Genomic DNA, 21,947 nt, shown 5'->3' on the forward strand with positions numbered 1-21,947 from the left:
TAAAATTAATAATTAATAGAAAAAAATACGCAAAATTTTATGAGATAAATTATACATAAATTAATAATATTATGTAGTTTAAAGTTGTTGTGTGCTTGGTGTGATACCGGGCTACATTTCTTAAAATAAAAAAAATCATCAATACTTTGATCAATTTTCAAATTATTACCGTATGAACAAAAAAATCCAATAAAATAAATGCCTTGTAATCCCACAAATCAAACATGAATTTGCCAGTTTTCAACACCCATTATCCAACAAGATTTCACAATTATGTCTTTTCATTCACTGAGATTCTACTAACACCAAAAAAAAATCATCATTAAATTGGAATTCAACGAAACCCACATAAATTTACAAAATCCCATCTTTAATTTTATATATATTGCGCACATGGGAAGTAAATTTAACATCTGACACGAACATTCAGTATTAGATCAAATTAATTTCTCAAAATGCATGAACTTATATCATAATAATAGGAGAGAAACATTGCACCTTGATTTTGTGTGAATTTGGGGAAGAATCCTTCCGTCTTCAACCTGTGGCCAATTAATTGCTTCGACCCCTATTAATTTCCCCAATAGTATCGAATCCCTAATTGGAGCTCTGAAAACTTGAATTCATGGCGGTTTGTCTCCCCTGGATTTTCACCCTCGTCGTCTGTTTGATCTCCACGAATCCAATCCCAGTCCTCTCAGACACCAACACGACCGACGAATTAGTGAACAAGGTGTGCAAAAACACCACGATTTTCGACTTCTGCCGCACGGTCATCTACTCGAATCCACTCGCCAAAAACGCCGATTCATTCACGCTCGCGTACATAGTCTTCCGAGAGGCGTATACCAACACAAGCAAGGCCACGGATTACATCGCTTCATGGATCGAGACCAAGAAAGCAGGCGATAAAAATGAAACCCCAGTGGGTATGAAAAAATGCCTACGTTTTTACAAGTGGGCGTTTCATTCGCTCGGCGAAGCGCTGGATAATATCTACTCGGACAGCTACTACGAGCTGGATCGCTCGGCGGCTGACGCCGAAGGCTACGCCAGAGATTGCGAAGCGACTTTCAATGGCCGGCCGTCGCCCATGTCTGCCAAGAATCGGGATTTAATCAACTACTCCAATGTTTGCCTTGCTGTTTCCCAGCTCTTTCCATACGATTGATATAAAAGTAGGGGTGCAAACGAATCGAGTCAGTTTGTGAATGTTATGAGTTTGTTCAATAAATATTTGATTTGTATTCGTGTTTATCGAACTCGAGTTGAATTCGAACATGTTTGAACTTTTTTTGAGCCGAACTCGAACCAAATTATTATGTTTGATAGTTCGCGAATAATTTACGAGCCTTAATATTTAATAAATATATATACATTTTGAAATATTTGGAACATTTCGAGATTTTCGAACCATAATATCGATAAATAATTCACGAATAGGTTCAAAATTTTCGAACCAAACTCGAACTCGAACTTCATTTTGAGTCAAGCTCGAGCCAAAATATTTGAAATTATCGAGCTTCGAATCGAGCTCGAACTCGAATATCTCTTATCGAGCCGAATTCTAGCCTTAAAATTTTACCATTGTTCGTCTCGATTTGGTTCGTTTGCACCCCTATATATAAGTAGGAATAATGAATTCATTGAGAATAGGCGGATCTCGTACTCAAGAATCAAAACAGAATTCTACTAAAATAGTGCAGAAACAGGCTACTAGGTTGCTTGAATCTTATATAGAAAGAAAGGTAAAGCAAACAAAGAGGTTTCGGAATGTCGAAGGATAGAGTCTTTTACGTCTCATAGTTTTTCGTTTCGAGAAGATATCCCTATAAGATTTAATGAGTACACAACCTGATAAAAACTCACTTTAGTGGGACTTATCTTTGCCTACAAAACTCCTAGAACTCTTGAATATAGAAGATAGTAGACACAAATATCTTTTGAGACAAGAATTTTTTTCTCAAATTTTACAATACAATCACTAGATCGATCTTCATAAATTTCACATAGTAGGCACAATATGATCCCAATATCTAATGTATTTTTTTGAGTGTGCAAGAGTATTTTTCGAGTACTTGGTTAGAGACTTGAAGATTGATAAATATTTTGTAACAGATATTTCTTTGATTCACTCGATGGAGTCTTGAAGCATTATATATTTTTTTCTTCAACGTTCAAAAAATGGCTCTTTAAAACTCTCATTTAACGTACTTGTATCAACAGATAGACTTTATTTATATTTTAATATCTTTCATACTCAAAATAAATTAATAAATTCTACAGTACTTTGCATTAAATATGGCATACTATATCAGAACGTCTAATAAATAAGGTGGTTAGAACATTATAATACACCTAATGTATTAGATGGTAAGTTTACTGATTTTAACTTCTGTGGTTACTGATTTTGTTCGAATTTATTTAGCTTTCTTTTACTAATGTTTATTATCTACTGGCTATGATTATTAAAACTTAAAATACTCATACACAATTATCTCAAATTTTTTTGTTAGACCATTTATAATTTATCTTATTCCGATGGTGCACGTTAATTCTTGAAAGTCTCACCTCACTTTTATGTATTCATTAAATTAGATTTATGGTCAAGATTATATTACATTGAACTCTACCTTGTTGACCCCCTAAAACATAATATTTAATAGAAGAAGGGAACAAATTTTGGAGCTAAAGAAACCAATGCCGAAATTTTGTTATTTTTACAAAAAAAAATTCTTAAAATCACGTTTCTTGGTAGAAAATTTAGAAGGAAACCAAAAGCAATTGGTGCTCGTCGACCAATTAACCTCAATTATTTTGAAAGGTAATAGAGAATAGTATGTATCATTTTGAAATTAAAGTAATATTTCATTTATGAGTATTTTTAAATGGCATACAATCAATCACATAGTTATGTGACCATTTATCCAATTCCGATGCATTCTCTCGTTACATACGATGCACAATTCTTTTCACTTTTACGCGAAATGACATGTACCATAAGCTGCAAAATATCAACATAAAAATAAAATTAGATCATGCATCTTCAACACTTAAATATAAATATACAATATTACTAGGAAAAAATATTGTGTTATTCATGTTCTCAGATCTAAAATACCCTAGTTATTTACACGAGAATTTAACGTAACTTATCAAGAATGTGAACATAAAGTTATTGAGTTCAAATATATTTCCAAGTTACTTGCATGAAAATATCTTAGAAATACTAGTTTACCCAATATATATATATAATAATTTGACCACAAAACTAATCAAATCAAGAATTTCAAATTAATTTAATTACTTGGGTGAAAATATTATGAATAATCAAATATAGTATGTAGAATATTAGAATTAATCTACTATTGATATAAGATGTTCTAATTATAAAAATAATGAATATAATAACAAAACCGAGAGAGAACATTTTTACATGGATCTTGCATAATTAGAACTCCAGCTCCCCGCCAACATTTGCCCGTGAGACGAAAGTATGAATTGAGAACAAAAGATGCATGCAAAAACAATTTTCTGGGCTCATAGCACATGCCGTTCGGCCTGATCGGGTCACATTGTACTATTGAGCTACAAGCGAAAATTTTAAACCGTAACAAGTTAGCGAAGGGAACGGTGGGGTCTGCAACACACCATGTACTTGAAAACTGTAATAAAAATTTATCGTTAAATATAACATGAATGTATATTATGATTATGTGACTCGAAAATAAAGATATAATTAAAATCACAAAAAGTTGTTAGCATATAAGATAATCACAAAGTTTTAATTAAGTTTTTCGAGAAAATAAGATGAATTAACGAAATCATATATACTGAAATTAATTTAAATTCATGAATCAACATCGAAACATGACTACTTACTTGCCCTTGTGCATGACATTTAGAGGCAATGACTACGAGAAAAATTGAAACAATAAGCAAATATATATTTTTTTTCGTCATTTTTTTAATCTAGTAATGCTTTTTGTAAATAGTATTGGAAGTTGTTTGACTTTAAATAGACGTGAATTATAAATGTTCTGACGTATTTAACATATAATAATTAAATACATAAATTGGCATCAGATTAATGACATAAATCTTTAGAATTCATTAAATAATTTTTAAGAAAAATGTTATATGCATCATGAATATTACATATTAGATTACATAATATCTTTGAAATTACAAAATCATACATATTGTACTTTAAAAAAAATTTAAATAAATTATTGGAATAATTTACAATTTCATTAATGATAATAACATCAATATCATTTTAAATATGTCATGTAATTTGCTATTTCCATTTGCAAGACATTTATTTTACCAAGAATATATGCCTAATTAATATTAAAGTCAATTGTTTGTGATTTATTTTTAAAATATGTTACAATAAATTAAATCATATTACAAATTTAGAAATTATATTATATGATAAATCATATTACGTTATTTTTATATAATAATTATATTTTAAGTTATTTGGCTTTAAATAGGCTTGAGATTAATGACATAAATCTTTCCAATACATTAAATCATCTTTAAAAAAATGTTATACGCATCATGACTATTTTTTTTTTTTAAAAAAAAAAAATTAGATTCATTATCACAAAGGTCGATCAAATATTACAGTTGTTTTCAAAAAGATAGGAATAGCCTCAAGGGTAGGTTAGATCCTACCCCATGGGTATTATCCCATGTGGTATATGACAATCACTGATTGGTTCCCATAGGATAGATGATGGTTCAAATCATGTGAATCCCAATGAATTATATGAAACCAACATGATTTGAACAAATAAGATACGTACACCTATTCTATGGGGTAATACCCATGGGCTAGATTGAAATTTTTCTAAAAAAAAAATATTACATTTAAGCTGTAAACATCTAGAAGCTAATAGATGGGCAACTTGATTAATCTTTTTTGAACAATGAATGATCGAAACATCATGACTATTACGTACACATTATTGTTGCAAAATTACGTGCTAGACGAAAAAGAATGGATGAACCATTTTTTGGGATTTGACGGAATTGTATTTTTATTAATGAATATGCATATATATATTTTTTGAAAATTCAAATTTACGACATCGTATTAGGTTGTAGCCAAATACAACATAGATTATTGTTTTTTTTAAAAAAATAAAAAACATAAATTACTCTGTTAGAAATTCAATTTATTTTGTTTAAACATACTACCACCGAACCCCTAATCGAATCCCTAATCGAAGCTCTTCTGAAAACTTGAAATCCATGGCGGTTCCCGTCGGCTATCTCCCCTGGATTTTCACTCTCGTCGTCTGTTTAATCTCCACGAATCCAATTCCAGTCCTCTCAGACACCAACACGACCGACGAATTAGTGAACAAGGTGTGCAAAAACACCACGATTTTCGACTTCTGCCGCACGGTCATCTACTCCAATCCACTCGCCAAAAACGCCGATTCATTCACGCTCGCGTACATAGTCTTCCGAGAGGCGTATACCAACACAAGCAAGGCCGCGGATTACATCGCTTCATGGAGACCAAGAAAGCAGGCGATAAAGATGAAATCCCAGTGGGTATGAAAGAATGCCTACGGTTTTACAAGTGGGCGCTTCATTCGCTCGGCGAAGCGCTCGATAATATCTACTCGGACAGCTACTACGAGCTGGACCGCTCGGCGCGCGCGGCTGACGCCGAAGGCTACGCCAGAGATTGCGAAGCGAGTTTCAATGGCCGGCCTTCGCCCATGTCTGCGAAGAATCGGGATTTGATCAACTACTCCAATGTTTGCCTTGCTGTTTCTCAGCTCTTTCCAGTTTCCATACGATTGAAAATGCTGATTTCATTCGTTCAAAAACCATAATAATTAAATGGTGATTAGTTTGGAAAATCACCTTGTTCAAACATTTTTTTTCGTGATCGATTACTTTATTCAAGTCCATAGCCATTGGGATTGTCTTTTCTTAAAAAAATTTCTAATTTTCTTACTATTGTTTACTCATTATTATTATTATTATTATTATTTTATGACTCGAGAACTGCAGGCGGGTCAATCTTAGAGTTAATGCAATAATTGTAAATCAAGTTAGTCAGATAAATCACAATGATTAAGTGTCGTACAACAAAACTCGCATGGGAAAATATTGGTAAAAATCCTTCCGACTACTAATCAAACATTTATCTATTTCACTTATTCAAACGCTTGCTTGGTTTTTATTTAACTGAATATTTGGTGTCACAAGTGAACTTTTTTATTTTTAAATTTAACACCCGGAACAAACATCCATCGAGCTATTTATTACTACTGGGACATTACTACAATATTTGTTTTACACAAGATCAAACTATTTATATATTATTATTATTATCTGATTCTATTCCAAAATTGATACAGTAGTAAAAAAATTCGTGGCCACGAGAATTCCCATGATACGTCAATGGGCCAAGCAGAAGCTGGTCAAAGGTTCGTGATCCATTTGTCTGTGTACACGTAGTCTAATTTCTCAAGAAGAGAATAATGCAATTTCACGTCACATCCAAGGACATCAACGGTTCTGATCAATCCATCTCAGGGAAAACAAGAAACACTATAAAATTCTTCACTGGTCTATTTGAACATTATGGAATTAAATTCATCTAATTGCTTTTATTACAGAGGGATCATTGCTATAAAATATAAATAATTTATCACATGTAATAAAATTTATCTCTTTGCGTTACATATATAGCATCCTTTTGTCTTTGGTTTAATGTCATATGTCCGATAAACTTGACTAATTATTTGATTTGGGGAATGTGCACAATCGAGTTACTTTATCTTTGTTTTTCAGTAGTTTTAAATTATATATCATTTAAGACAAATTTGACCATTTAACTGTGTAAAATTTTCGATTAAACAATAAATTAAAGGTTGTCATAACATTTATGAGATTCACCTGTGTGTACTATGACAGATATAACATCTATATATATATATATATATATATAGATAAATGAAATATATGTTCATTTTATGATGCCATATATTAGCCACACATATTTTATATATATATATATATATATATATATATATATATATATATATATATATATATATATGTTAATCAAACAATAATATTAAAAATACATCCAAATGAGCGCTGGCCGCTGGATCTTGAAAAGGACATTGCAGCTTGGTATTAGTGGGTCAATTGTTGCCTGTTTGCGTTTAATACCATAGTCTTGGAAATCAGTGGGCTTGCTAGGCCCAATTAATTAATTAATTAATTTTTTAAGACGGGCCCAACAATTATTGAAACCGTGTAGTAGGTAATAATTGTTGTTATTATTATTAAAGATTAAGATGAATTAATGTACGCGATAAATTTTTGGTCGATTTTTTAAAAATGGATTTAATTTGTATGAATTGCCAAAATATTCCTACCAAGTGAAGAAGATTCTTCCTCTTTTGGTTATTTTTTTAAACCTTTTTTGGGTAACGAACTCATACTTCATTTGAATTTGAGATCATGATATATATATTAGATGAGCTACAAGTCGCCACTTTGTTATTTCTATAGTTTTTGTGGCAACTACAAGGAAGAGCTGCATCATACCACGACAAAAGAAGGATTTGTATGGCAATATAAATTTACCATGAACATGTTGATTATTTTGGTTTCATAACGAATACAAAGTTAAGGTGGTGTTTGATATTGTTACTAGACTAGAATTGATATAAGGGTGCGAAATCCTATTTTTCGTTGTCTAGTACATTCAATATATTAGGTATATATATGTTTTGAAATGTGTATGTCCTTGGCATAAAAAGAAGAATTGTTGTTCCTTATTTGCATATAAAGTTTAAACGAACATGAATGACATTAAACTATAATTGATTATAATTAGAATCAACTAAAGCCTGCCCAAACAATCATTAGAGGATCAATGTCCAATCGAATCATAACCTCGAGGAAGATTATTATAAATTACTATGTTAATCGCAAAAGATGAGTTTCAACCTGAAAATACATTAATTTAATCCATCCAATAATACTTAATCGTTTCCCTTAATCCAGGTTTGACTTGGTCAAAGATCACGAGCTTTTTTGTGCATCGATGCCACCACAAGTTCTTTTCCTAAATGTGGATGATATAACAAGTCATTTGAAGGCATTTTCGTACCAACATTGAAGAAACTATATAATTTGTCAAAATCATCTAATTTTTTTATAGACATTTTAAAAGTAAATTACATCCCTTGAATGAACATTTTGTGAAAATGTAAGTGTGGGTTTGGTGTAATTTGAGACAGAGGTGAGTAGGTGACCACAAAATCTTTACATCTTTTTATTCTTTTGAGGGACAAAAGTGGAGGACATCCCCCCACTAAATTGAATTTAATCGGAAGCCAAAAATTTTTGATTGGATTCCCTCAAGAAAAAGCCTTGATCCTGTCAATATGTGCTTTAAACCCAGAGACAGTCCATTTCCCATCTTTTGAGATCAAAATGGTTAAAAGTAAAGAAGTTTCTTTGAGGATTATTTGGAGTTGTTTTGGTTTAGACAAAGATGAGATTGTCTTGTCACCTTGAATTTTGCACTTAAAAATCATCAAGATTTGAGATTTGGGTTGGGAACATATTGTGCTAATTTGCATTGTTTTTGTTAAAAAATGGATGCAATAAAACATGGTGACTTTTGTTATGATTTAGCGATTTTTTGTTCCCATTTTAGCTACCATCAATTATCATAATATTTATTTAATAATAAATAAATAAATGGCATGTTTTTATTAATTTTTTTGGTGACCCAAATGAGATTGGAATGCAACGGGTGGAAGCAAAGTGAATAAAAGTACATTGGCACCATTATGTGCCTTTTGTGTTCATTAAGCTGCGTTTGACTTTAAAGTTGCAAATGGGTTTTGGGCATGAGGCATGGGTCACAAACCCCATTATTGTTGTTTATTTATTTACATTTTCTTGAATTAAAATCACATGATAACGGTCCTTTTGTTATTTTTTCATCGAGCTACCTACTTTTTATCAAAGGAAATCATTATTATGGTTTGAAATTTGAAGGGTTGATAAAGTTACAAGATTTTGTGTTGGTAATACTTTGGTTATAATTACATTTCTTTCGGAGATAATTTTTTTAAAATTCTCAATCTTGCAAAGCAAAATTAAAGGACAAATTGCATTAGCACTCAATATAAAAATTCGACACAAAAATTGAGTTAGCCGACAGTCTCATGCCCCAAGTTGAGAAAAACAAGAGTATGCCAAAAAAATTTCCATACTATTATTTTGATTTTAAAATATTATATTTTTGGTATAATAGAGTATTTTTGAAAAATAATTAAGAAATTGAGTTTTTAATGAAAAACAATTACGAAAATAGTTAAATTAATTAATATTCTTGTCATTTGTGTTTAGCGTGGGGAGGTAGAGGGACGCATTATCCCAAGAGACAAGGGGGATGGCTGCCATTCGTCTTCTGTCTACTATGTTGGACTGACCTCGTAACAATTTCCATTAAATTTTATTTTAAAAAAATAACATACGAGAATTTACATTTACAAGAAACTCAGATTCACAAATTGTCCGTAATCTAGGAGACAACATTGACAAAACCTGTTTGATTTGGCTCTCTAGATTGCACGTCTCGTGTCTCACTTGGTATGTTTTAAAATGTATAGCAATCGACATTTATTTCTATTATTAAGTGCAAAATATATAGTTCAATTATTATTAAAACTCAGTATTATTTTATACTCCCTTCGTCTCAATTATATAGTTCATATTTACTTTTTTGTTTGTCCCAAATATATAGTCATATATCATATTTAGTAATATTTTTTTACACTCATTTACTAATATACCCCTATTAACTACACCTTAAAAATTGTGCAATCATTTTTTTAATACATTAAATATGGATAAAATAGAAAGTTTGTATAAAATTTACTTTCCCAATAATTTTTTCTTAATCCGTGTGAAAAAAAAAGTAGGACTATGTATTTGAGACGGAGGAAGTATATTCTTTTATTAATCCACCTCTATTAATTAAATACATTAGTCATTTCTAAAATTTTATATTATATTAAAACACCTATTAAATAATAATAAATGAGAATTTTCTCGGTAAAACTTGATTTCCAATAATTTTGTTAATAATACGTGTAAAAACGTAAAATTTATTAATATATATGAAGATATACATAAACCTAAACACATGAGATGAGAGAATAAAATGCAAACGTGCATCCAAAACACACACTATATTTTGGTTAACAATTATTGAAAGTGAGTTAAATTTGAGTATATAGATCTATATTTAAAGACAATTGACAAACTCAAATATTTACTCCATGATGATGATTGAGTCTAGCATACAAAAAAGAAAAAGAAAAAACAGAAAAGGAAATTATCATACTCAGGTACCGTTTGGTTCAAAGATATGATAAATAATATTTGGATAAGTAATATAATGTAATATAAAATAAACAGAAAATGCTAGTTAATTTAGTATTTGATTTGATTAATAGATTATAGTTTATTTGATTTGATTGATTGAATTTTATATTAAAAATTTAAATTATTATTTTGTCCTTTTGAGTATAAATAAAATATGAATAATATTATTTATAAGGGTAATATAGTAATTTAAATTCAATAATTTGATTGATGTAAAATAAATGATTAATGATTTGATTGATGTAAAATAAATAATTAATAGATGAATAAATAATATAGAAAAAAACGCGAAATTGGATAGAATAAGTTGTATAAGTATTAATTGTACTTGTACCAAACTGTACATCAGTATATAAGAATTGTAAATAAATAATGTTTAACTGCATCTCATTAAATTTGCAGACCTATCTTGCAAGGAAGAATAAAGTATACTGTAATTAAAAATCAGAGAGATATATGGTCCAAAAATTGAAAATGGTGAAAGCAAAATTAAAATGAAATAAGCAGGTAGAATAAATGGGGCAGCGGTGGTTTTGTATTTATAGTGGTAGGCTATCACATAGCTGCAGCAGCTCACAAAAGTGGCTACAGTTAAAAGATGGTGGGAGCCTATCAATTTCAATCATCATCAAAAATAATAATAATAAGGGAGAAACAAGACTGAGCAACCATTCAAACAGGTGGAGAGAAAGAGAGTGAGAGAGGCGAAGATTGTACTTTTTTTATATCAAATTTTTATAATGGAAAATGGCACAGAATTCCTGTAAACCTTTTGTCTTCTCCACCTGCATTCCATTTCAGGACAATCTCGTTCCATACAGCTGTTGAAAACTTGCCAGGAGTTCAGGTGGTGGAGATGGGCGGAGAAGGTGGCTGCGCGCCGTGGAAATTCAAGAAAGCGGCCAAGAGAATCTTTGTGCAGACGTGTGGTTCTTTCTGCCAGACTCCACAATCCCATGTTCTTGATGCATCTGTTGCCCCCAATGTGAGTCTTCATTTTGGCCATAGATTAAATCCCATGTTCTTGACGGGAACTTGCAGGTTAGGAGTTGTGTGAATTTTGATTTTGAATTTTTTTTTTGCCAGAGATTCTGTGGTTCGCCCGATTATGCTATCCCGCCGGGGAATCAAAAGAGGAACTTTTCTTGCAAGAAGGTCTCCGCAGAGATCTCGGAGCGAGGTGATTCAAGCACGAGCCCTTCTTCTAATAAGGTATGTTTTCATGCCATTTAATGTTCTTCTACTCTTTTCTTGAGGAATTATTTTCATTTATGGAGTTATTTTACCGGACACTTTGAATCAACTGCATGCTCAATCTATCAGCAGTTTTTGTATTTAATTCTGAATCTACTAACAGTACGGGACAAAAGGTTTACTTGTGGAGCATTTACTCGGATGACGTTCAAGAAGTTTCCGCATTTATGGCCAAAATGTGGTTTTTACTAGAGGAGATGATTGGGTTTATTTGACACTCCGTAGGGGGTTAATTACCGTACTTTTTGGGACGAAGATTGAATTTTTAGGAAAATCAGACACGAAAAAGATCTGGCTTGCAATGCATCGAGTGTCTCTTTTTCATCTCATCATATATCTGATTACTGGATTTCTTATGCCCTTTTTCACAATGCTTGTTGCAGAACTTGTGCGCAATATGTCTTGATCCGTTGAATTACAGCTCAGGTAACAGCCCTGGGAAGGCGATATTCACAGCTCAATGCTCCCACGCATTCCATTTTGCTTGCATCGCTTCCAATGTACGTCACGGTAGTGTCACCTGCCCGATTTGTCGTGCTCAATGGACACAGCTACCGCGCAACCTTAATACCCGGTGTTCCATCCATTACGATAAGACAGACCCAGTTTTACGAATCATCGACGACTCCATAGCCAATTCTCGGGTTCACAGGCGATCCTTTCTGCGTTCTGCACGGTACGACGATGATGATCCAGTTGAGCCTGACCACACAAGTGATCAACCCCGTCTTCATCTCGCTCTTTTGACTGCCTCTATGGTTCCACCAAGCTTCAATGCGTGCTCATGTCAAGATCCTGGAACTAGTTCTTGCCACTATTGTGGGATTCCATCCAATCATGTATCCGGGTCATCTTCAATGGCAGGTTCACCTCTGGCTGCACATCTTTTTCCGTCAACTGGGGCAGAAACTCCCTTTTTGTTCTCCCCAAACAACGGCGCTTATCTTCGTGTGAGATCATCGCATCAGCCTGCAACTGACTTGGTCTTAGTGACGAGCCCGAATGGGCCACATCTGAGGCTTATGAAGCAATCCATGTCATTGGTTGTTTCCTCGTTACGTCCTATTGATCGTTTAGCCATTGTCACTTACTCTTCTGCGGCATCAAGAGTCTTTCCCCTTAGGCGCATGACTTCTTATGGTAAACGAACTGCATTACAAGTCATCGATCGTTTGTTCTACACGGGGCAAGCAGACCCAATGGAAGGGCTCAAGAAAGGAGTGAAGATACTTGGAGATCGTGTCCACAAGAACCCACGATCTTGTATTTTGCACCTCGCGGACACCCCATCTAGATCCTACCACCAGTTTGACATGGAAATCCCGGTGAGAGTGTTCCATGTGGGTTTTGGCTTTGGTGCCTCAAATGGCTTCGTCATGCAGGAATTCGAGGAATTTCTGGCAAGAACTTTGGGAGGCGCAATCAGAGATATACAGTTGAGGATCGGGGAAAGCTCAAGGATTATTAGTATCGGAGAGCTGAGAGGCGGTGAAGAGAGGAATCTTCCTGTGTATCTAGGTGAATCCGGACATGTAAGCGTGGAATATAGCTACATAGATGGTGGAGAAGAAGGCGAATGCGTGAGAAGGGGTGACATTGTCGTGCATTTGGAGGATAAAAGAGAGAATGTGGATGGTCATGTCCCAGTAGATGGAAGGATTAGCAGTGCAGAGAGTTGGGATTACCATGATCCTTTCATGGCTAGAAGATGGGCCAAGCATTTGCATGGCTATAGGCTGTAATATTATTTTACATCACTTCCATTTGTGATTCTTTACGTACAGAGCTGCTGAATTTATCGATCTGTCGGCTACTAATTTCATGTAGGTTCGATCTTTCATTTTTCTTGTTGGGGACTTGATCAATGGTTATATTTACTCTTTTCTTTGTTTCTTACATTTTGATCCTCGTACAATAACTTCTTTCATTGATGGGTTCTTCTACAGAAGAGCAGAAATCGACCGCTAAATTTGAAATCAAGAAATCATTCGAACACAAAATAATTCACTTCTAAATTCAGATTGAATGCAAACTAATAAGCGAATCTAGTACCGCTGCGAAACCATAAGAAACAATTAAATGAATCATGCTTTATCCCCCCTTCATGCTACTAAGAAACAAAGAAAACCACAAGTATAAACAAGGAGGAAAACTACAAGACTACATTGGAAAAAAAAAACATAGAAAAACAGAAATTAGAAAAGATGGAAAGAAAAGAAAAACACCGTCCTAGTCTATAATACAGAGGTTGTAGTGATGGCTCATGATGAACAATGTCTCCTATGATTAACTTTCTTGAGGATGCAAAGACGTAATCGCTGGCTCAGAGCTTCCAGCTTCTCAAACCTGTCCCGTTTGGCCTTCTTGGTGTCCAAGGAGGAAGCTTTATTCTTCTTCTTCATGTCGTTGTCCTTGGGTGTGCTTAAAGAACTTTGTTGCGAATCTCGAAGAGGGGTTGCAAGCACCTTTATGGTTTTCTGCCAATCAGAAAAAAATGAAGTTGCTTCTCCTTAAGCGTTAACCCATAACCCAATAGATAGATAAGAGAAGAAAGTAAGAAAGGGAGGGGAGAAATCGCATCCCTCGAACAGAGGATGGATAAATACCTGATCGTAGTTACTGGCACTAGTACAATCCATTGAAGGTACGTCACTGCCAAGAGACGAGCATCGTCCCCAACTTTCTCTATTTGAGCTTGTATATGAGCAACACTCGTCATTATGGCCATTTGGTTTGTCCTACTCAATAAAAAATAAAACTATAAAACTAAAGATATTTTACCATGCGGAGATGGCTATGCGCCATCAATTATTCATTGAACTGAGAGAAACAAATCTAAGATATATAAGCGAAGTTTAATTTTTCTTTACCACCAATGTACCTGTAAAGGCAATTCATCAATGTCGTGAAGTTCCGCAGCTTCAGTAGCCAGGCCATCCTGCAATAATAAATTAATTGTAGATACATTTGTGAGACAAACTTTAAGGATTAAAATAGGAAGTATATCCTAAACATACTGATTAACCACTTGAATATAAGAGTAACTTAAACCAGAAACAGTTAAAAGTTTACACTAGCAACTGGTGCAATGTCCGAAAGGAGGTCCCCCACAGACTTGACTGATGAAACATTACATGGAGCGGAAGAAGAACTCGCTGTATCAGCACTGACATTTCGAATCCCAGCAATTATCTCATACAACAGATCCTGAGGGAAAAGGTACAAGTATACATCAGGTAATGAGAGGACGAGCTCCACATAAAGCATAGAAATAATGGTGTCAAAAGCAAATCCACCATAAATAATAAGGATCGAGAAAAGCTGAAGAATTTTAGTATCCACTGGCAAGCTATGGTATAGCACAAAATGGAACTTGCCAAATATAATTTGAATAGGTGATTTTTTAACTATGAAGATTATACCTCGTTGCTTTCACAAAAAGCAAGAATAGTCATTCAGATACCAGTTCACATGGTGCTTGTGCGAAATACCAAAAAGAAAAAAGTAATACTACTTGCAGAATTCAATACGAGTATACACCAGTTTGATACTGGGTCACCGCTCCAAAGCCTGGATATAGCTCACGGACACACCACACACAGTAAGCTGATATTCGAGTGACTAGAAGGTCCCGAACAAGTTTAAGTGTCAGCCAAACAGACACAATAATTTCAACATTATTTAAGTTTTACCATGCGTCACATTTAATCGTTGAACTTGACCATCGAGAGATAAGGCAATATGTTATTACAGGTTCTTACAACACCACTGCCAATATACAGTACAATTCACATGAATAACAAATATGCATTTAAAAAATGCAATATACATGAGACTAAAGCATCTTCAACTTTCAACTTGAATGTTGCATCGAGCCTGGTGAAATTTGAAGTAAGAACAATAAACCAAAAAAAATATGTAGACATGTTGATTTGCTATGTCAAAGATAAAATTGAACCACACTATCCAAAATTGTAGCCCAACATTTCGAAGTACCCCGTGAAAGAAACAATTTACTAAACAGTGTGCAGTATAAATTACCTCGTCCATACCAGAGTTAACCTTCAGATCTCCTAGATCATAATATTTTTCAATCTTTGCTGAATTCATGGATGGAAGCCGAGGAGGATGTAGGACATTGTAGAAGAAAATTGATACAGAATCATAATAAAACTGGGGTCGGGATGAGTTATGATCACCGTCAAACTTGATAATATTTTTATCACCCTGCATAACCAATTAATTTAAGTGTTTCATATTAAAATATTTATAGCACTAAACAGGTAGAAAGTTCCCATACCACATATGACTTAAAAATAATATCTGAATGCCGAGGCTGGATAAATTTATCATCTTTTGCATGCCCAAACAAAGCAGGAATAAATGTCTTTGGTGCAACCTGCATAGTTAAATTAACATTAGATCATGGTAAGTACCAAAATCAGTTCATCAGAGATAGATAAATTAACTGAGAAATTTTTAGCTGGGGCTCTAAAAGGCTGTTTCACCTCATCAGAGAGCGCAAATAAAAAACGAGGGACAAAATAAGCTTGCTAAAGAATCCAATGGATATGTACAGAGTACGGACCTGTACACAATCAAGCCGCATGATATCAAACTTGGCCTTCCTCTGAATTATTCTTCGCATGTACTGGATACCCACCTTAACCTATAATACATGAAGAAAGTGGTAGCACTAATTAACCAGAAGGAAAATGGTAAATTTAAAATCATTCTTCAGAAATTTGAGAAACCTTATAAAAATGAGAATATCGATCATAAATATGCATGTAAATTTTTTTGACGCGGGAACTGAAAGAGATGAAACAAACTAAGAAGACGCAAAACTTGTCATCATATTAGCGTACTAAAGAACATGATGTCGGTCGGTCAATATATTTTTATGTATCCACTAAAATATGTTGAACATTTTTTATCTGGATGTCCAAAGACGCGCTGAATTCTTACTTGAATGGATTTTCATCCTAAGTAGTTAAAGAAACATAAGGGGGAAAAGAATTGCAAAAGTGCATTGAGACAGTTTAATTTGTGTACTATGCATGAATGTTTTGGGTTCAGCCACACATGCAACTTAAATTGTGCAAAAAATTAAAGGATAAGATGGCAGCATATGGCAACATACTGTAAACTTTGGAAGCCGAATTTTGTACACGTCAGCAAGTTCCATCATAAGATTAAACAAATTAGAGAAGGCACTGTCTAACACCATTCCAGCTATAGAAGGATCTTCAGCTCCATAAAGAAGGCTGCAGTACATTAATTTCATTATATTAGTGAAAAAAGATGTCCCTTCAAAATGTTCTGGGAACAAGGGAACATAACATGTCCAGAAAATGCACAGACCTAACCAAGCATAATACCAAAAATTTTGCAACAAATAAATAGTAGGCCTCCAGGTGTCCCAAAATCAAATTGAAAAATCCTAAGACTCCTCTGATAGTCATGAAAATATTTTTAATGTGGTATTTCTGGTAGTTAATGTTAAATTCATAGTCTTAGTCATTTCAGGAGAAAGACAACTTCAACAGATAGTTCACAGAAAATTATTGAACTTCGTTGATTTGCATCAAATCTAGGCGACGGCAAAACAAAGTCCCAAACCTCCTTTCTTCACATTCTCTTCTGGAGTTTTATTCAGAGTTTTTGGGTTTGGTTTCTACATTCCACTACCATTACATAGTTCCAATAAAATACGACTCCAAAAACTGGCTTAAAGTTTTGTGACTGATTACTGGCAATAATTAGCATTCAGGGCCCGTATTTTTCTCGTAGGTGTTGGTACATCCTCCACAATATAATGCACACATTCGTCAAAAAAAGTCAACACCAGACTCATGTATCTACCCAACTGGAACTCTTCTAAATGAAACTATTGCACATATATGTTGATCCCCATTGGAAAATTATCAATATAATGAATAAGAGGTTAAATCAGAGCTTGAACATTGCATTGTTATATGAAGCAAAAAAAAAAAAAAAAAAAAAAAGGAATACATCTGGAGCACAAACTAACATTCCAAAAACACAAGGCAAAAAACAATCACGAACCTTGTCACAGCACCCATTGACCTCCCCCAAAGACCTATACGAGATACTTTCTCGTTACTCCTTAGATATGATACAACAACTTTTAGGTCATTTTTCTGAAAATTCAGGCAAGAAATGCATCATCCAAATAAGATACTTGGAGATTTCATATTAACAAAGGGAAAACTACCTCATGCCAACCAAGACTGACATAATCTCCATCAGACAAGCCAGAACCTGAAAAATCAAGAGTGAATACAGTAATATTCGAAGGCAGGAGAACCACAGCTGCCTCATTTGCATCCGCTCGACACCCACTGCATGAGAAGAATAAACAAATAAGTTTCACAATCTCGCAAACCGAGCCTCAATAATTAGTTTTACACAACTGTGTTTTTCTTGGAAAGCAAATGTACTCCATTAAACATGTGTAAGTTTGTACTTTGAAATGTACTTTACATAAGAAAAATATTATCCTTCAAGTAATTGTGAGATTCACTCCTGGCAATCTAGTTTTCCCAAGATCAATTGCCACTTCTATAAAGAAAGATATCGTTTTTTTGGCCAGTTCTGTAGAGAACCGACTTGGTGGTAACCAGCAACAATATTACACCAAAAAAGTAAAATACATAACCTGCATCGAACAAAAAAATTGTTTATAAAACTAACTGCAAAACATGCATCATAGACAAATAGAATTAAGCAAGGTTTTTTAATCTCAATGGTACAACACGTTATGATACTTCTGTCCCTCACTGAATTTCTATAGACGCCACTCAGAGTCTCAGACTATATGAGGCAATACATTCAGTGCATTCCATGATGGGCAGCAGCACATATGTTCTAACATGGTAATTTAGAAGGCAATTGAATACCTGTTTCCATGGCAGTAAATAACACAGGGAAGGGGAACATCCTCAGGAACCTGTGAAGGGACATAATGACTACACCTCAAGCTATGGCCTCTTTCATTTGTAAGCTGCAAAATCAAGCAGTTCATAGTTTTGAAATTTTTAATACAATCAGAACCTCACGGATGGAAAATAAAACAAACATCTTATATTCCTATAAATTCATTGCAAAATAAATGTTCTGTTGACTGATGCCCATACTTGCCTCCAGGTCTTCTCTTATGTATTTTCTTCCTCCCAGAGTAAAATCCTTTTCCCAGAGATACTGATCTGGGTTATATTCAGCCCTGTTTTAAAAGCAGGTGGACAGTTACGAGTAAAACCTTATGCAAGGAAAGAGCTCAGATGTGCGGCATATGCTACAAGGTATGACAATCAATGATAATTTGCAAATAACAAAGTCATTACAGAAGAAAAAAATAAGAAGGTGAACAGATTATTTGAGGTTTAAAACCTATCACGTAAAATAATTATTTCAAGGGACCAGACAACAGTGTATACACAAGCAGCAACATCTACAAGAAGCTCTACCAAGAATCACTTCGTTATGTACAATTGCAAATTTTTGTTCCTCCAATTCCTGTCCTTTTGAAAAATAAATAAAAGAACAATTTACATCCAAGTTGTGTAGTCAATGTCACAACCAATTTTCATCATCGCTTGACGCCTTGACCACAGAAAAAGGAGGCAGCTCACCAAGGGGTGACGAATGTGAACAAGACACTGATTCAAGAATGAGTTGATCTATATTTTCAATCACTGACAAGATAATTGATATACGATCCAATTTATACCACAACAAAAAGCACAAATTTTTACTTAACCGGTAAGCCATGTACAAAAACCAACATCCTGACAAGAGTAAACAAGAAACTTGAACAAGAGAGACGAATGAATGTACCTGGGTGGCCGAATAACGAAATTAATGAACTGATCGATCATCTTGAATGGAAAACTAACTCAAGCAGTCACTCCCAAAATGATAGGATTCATTTTTTTTCCCCCAAATTGCAAATGTGGAGGCTGACTTCTGTATCTTTATTCGTCAAATATAGGAAAAGAAAATCCAACTCAAGTTTAAGGAACTAAGCTCAAAATCATAAAAGGCAACATCCTAACTAATAGAACTTGTCAACACAATCTCGTATCATTTTTTTTAAAAAAAAAACAAACACTCACAGCAGCTACCACCCCGGAGATCAACTTTATTGAACAAAGGCTGAATCTTGGAGTAAAGATACGGAATTTATGGTTCAAACGCCTAAATTTCCAACCTTTTCAGTATTTTCCTTCTATGACATCAATACTCGACAACTGGAGCTCCTCTCACATCTGGATTAAATGGGGTAAAAAAGGAAAACGTCTTATCTCAAAATCCCATGTGAAAACCCAAACATAACCAAGAAAAGAATCTAAAATTAGTTCAATCGAGACAGATCTCCAAACCTAATTTCCCAAAGTTCTTGAATCAAGAAAAGAAAAGAAAGAAGGTAAGATGAAGATTGAAAGGAAGAAGTACAGAAGGCAAACAAAGGGTTCGATCCAAAGAACTAGAGCTCAAAACCACAAAAATAACCCCTGAATTTAGCTAAAACTAGCTCCGCGGAGGAATAAAAACAAATAAATACAGACAAATATCAACCGATACCAATAACAATTAAAAAGAGATTCCAGCGAGCGAGAGGAGGAGCTCTGATGAAATTGAAGGAAAAGGAAGAATCAGGTAAACAGAGAAGAGACAAAGAATTGAATTAAAGTAACGCGGAGTCGCTGACGTCTCAAGGTGCTGCTACTGCGCCCATAACAACTGCCTCCACTTTCCAAAATTATTTCGTTACGAAAATGTGACAATTACACTAATACGGATATAAATAATGATTAAATGAAGATACTCCGTATAGAAATTTGTTCTGACCCTTTTTCTTTTTTTCTTTTTATTGAAATCCGATAGGTTCATAAGGGCTCATCTGTTCTCTTCTGCTAAAAATAAATGACAACATCATTACCATTGGAACACAACTTGTTTAAAGATAGTGACAGATGAGTTACATTTACCACACAATATACTGTATATGGACAAATCCCAACTCAGGACGCACATTGTACACAGACACAAACCTTCTTTGCTTTCCCTTATTTCTTGCATTGGCGTACAAGACTACCCACTTCTTGGAAATTCTCTCACATTTATAAACTTCAAATGCTATTAAAAATTTTGGAAAAAGTTAGAAACTTTGGACGAACAAATTACAAGATAAGATATTTATCGTTATACCGAAAGCAACACAACATAAACTTGTACGGTTTTAAAAAAATAATGGCACGTCACATATGGAGCTTTATTTGCAAGGTTTCATGCATCCATGAAGCATTATGTGTTGGGCGCCAGCCAAAAGGTACAACCTCCAAGTACGAAACTAAAAAAACCAATTGTAAACTTCAAATGCTGCCATAAAAAGTTCTCATATTTGGGCACTAGTACATTACCGTCGTGTATTTTCGATCCTGTACGACTTGCCATTCGATTCCCCTGAAGAAAATGTTGATATAATTTTTTACACTGATAAGATATATTAGTACAACAAACATCCAAATTAGGAGATTAGATATATATTAAACTTAATAATGTGTTTAAGGCTCAATGACGGCCAATTACTTGCTTCCAGCCTTCCAGTGTATTGATTTAATGGTGTCTGATAATTTAGATACTGTCCAGTTTGGTCTGTTCAAAATGTTGATTGTATTGATCAATTAATTGCTCGTAGTGTAGAGTTGTTTTTTTTCTAGTCCAGCTGGATTGTGTTATAGGCATGTTTAAACGGCCATTATATACCTATGCCCATTGTCGATGGCCTCTACATATATAACCATAAAGTACAGAAGCCATTTGCTATAAATTTCAAGTTTCATCTCCTTGTAGATTTCTACGGAGGCCCCATTCAAGTTCAGCTCTAACAAATTGTTTGGCCAATATACAATGCATCCAACCATTATATGAAAAAAATTAATGGCACACATCAATTAACTTGCTCATCATTCTTGACACCACTCTTACTACATACTTCCTGGCAGCGTGGGAGGAAACAAACAACACCGCATCAAATACATACATGCGTCACAACTCGGCCAACTTTGATCACGTACCGGCCTATTGAAGAAGACTCAAATTCATTCTTGATCAAGGGACCAACCTCTAGCTCAAGAAACCACAGAAAATCACCTTTAGTTCTCAAGCATGCAATCAGCCGGTGTTTGTTTGGTTGAAGTCAGTACTGTTGATTA

General features: G+C 34.1%; 3 protein-coding genes across 3 annotated transcripts; 2 read left to right on the forward strand and 1 right to left on the reverse strand.

The window, feature by feature from the left end:
• Positions 1-625: 625 nt before the first annotated feature.
• On the forward strand, positions 626-1,171 carry LOC140894360 (uncharacterized). Its single transcript, XM_073302869.1, has one exon. The coding sequence runs from the start codon at positions 626-628 to the stop codon at positions 1,169-1,171; it is 546 nt and encodes a 181-aa protein (XP_073158970.1).
• A 9,880-nt stretch (positions 1,172-11,051) lies between these two features.
• Positions 11,052-13,507, forward strand: LOC140866601 (probable E3 ubiquitin-protein ligase EDA40). Its single transcript, XM_073271628.1, has 4 exons — positions 11,052-11,132; positions 11,254-11,437; positions 11,539-11,664; positions 12,090-13,507. Exons 2-4 carry the CDS (start codon positions 11,309-11,311, stop codon positions 13,446-13,448), a joined length of 1,614 nt encoding a protein of 537 aa, XP_073127729.1. The 5' UTR covers positions 11,052-11,132; positions 11,254-11,308; the 3' UTR covers positions 13,449-13,507.
• Positions 13,508-13,718: 211 nt separating this feature from the next.
• On the reverse strand, positions 13,719-20,589 carry LOC140863897 (uncharacterized). The gene is made up of 14 exons (XM_073267672.1): positions 19,845-20,589; positions 19,567-19,701; positions 18,871-18,952; positions 18,630-18,733; positions 17,945-18,071; positions 17,776-17,870; positions 16,850-16,973; positions 16,295-16,375; positions 16,007-16,105; positions 15,748-15,933; positions 14,779-14,913; positions 14,588-14,644; positions 14,313-14,444; positions 13,719-14,183 (listed from the first exon to the last, which is right to left on the reverse strand). The coding sequence occupies exons 2-14, from the start codon at positions 19,605-19,607 to the stop codon at positions 13,968-13,970; spliced, it is 1,479 nt and encodes a 492-aa protein (XP_073123773.1). The 5' UTR covers positions 19,608-19,701; positions 19,845-20,589; the 3' UTR covers positions 13,719-13,967.
• Between the last annotated feature and the right edge of the window lie 1,358 nt (positions 20,590-21,947).

This window comes from Henckelia pumila, chromosome 4, assembly GCF_033568475.1.
Source record: "Henckelia pumila isolate YLH828 chromosome 4, ASM3356847v2, whole genome shotgun sequence".
Taxonomy (NCBI): domain Eukaryota; kingdom Viridiplantae; phylum Streptophyta; class Magnoliopsida; order Lamiales; family Gesneriaceae; genus Henckelia; species Henckelia pumila.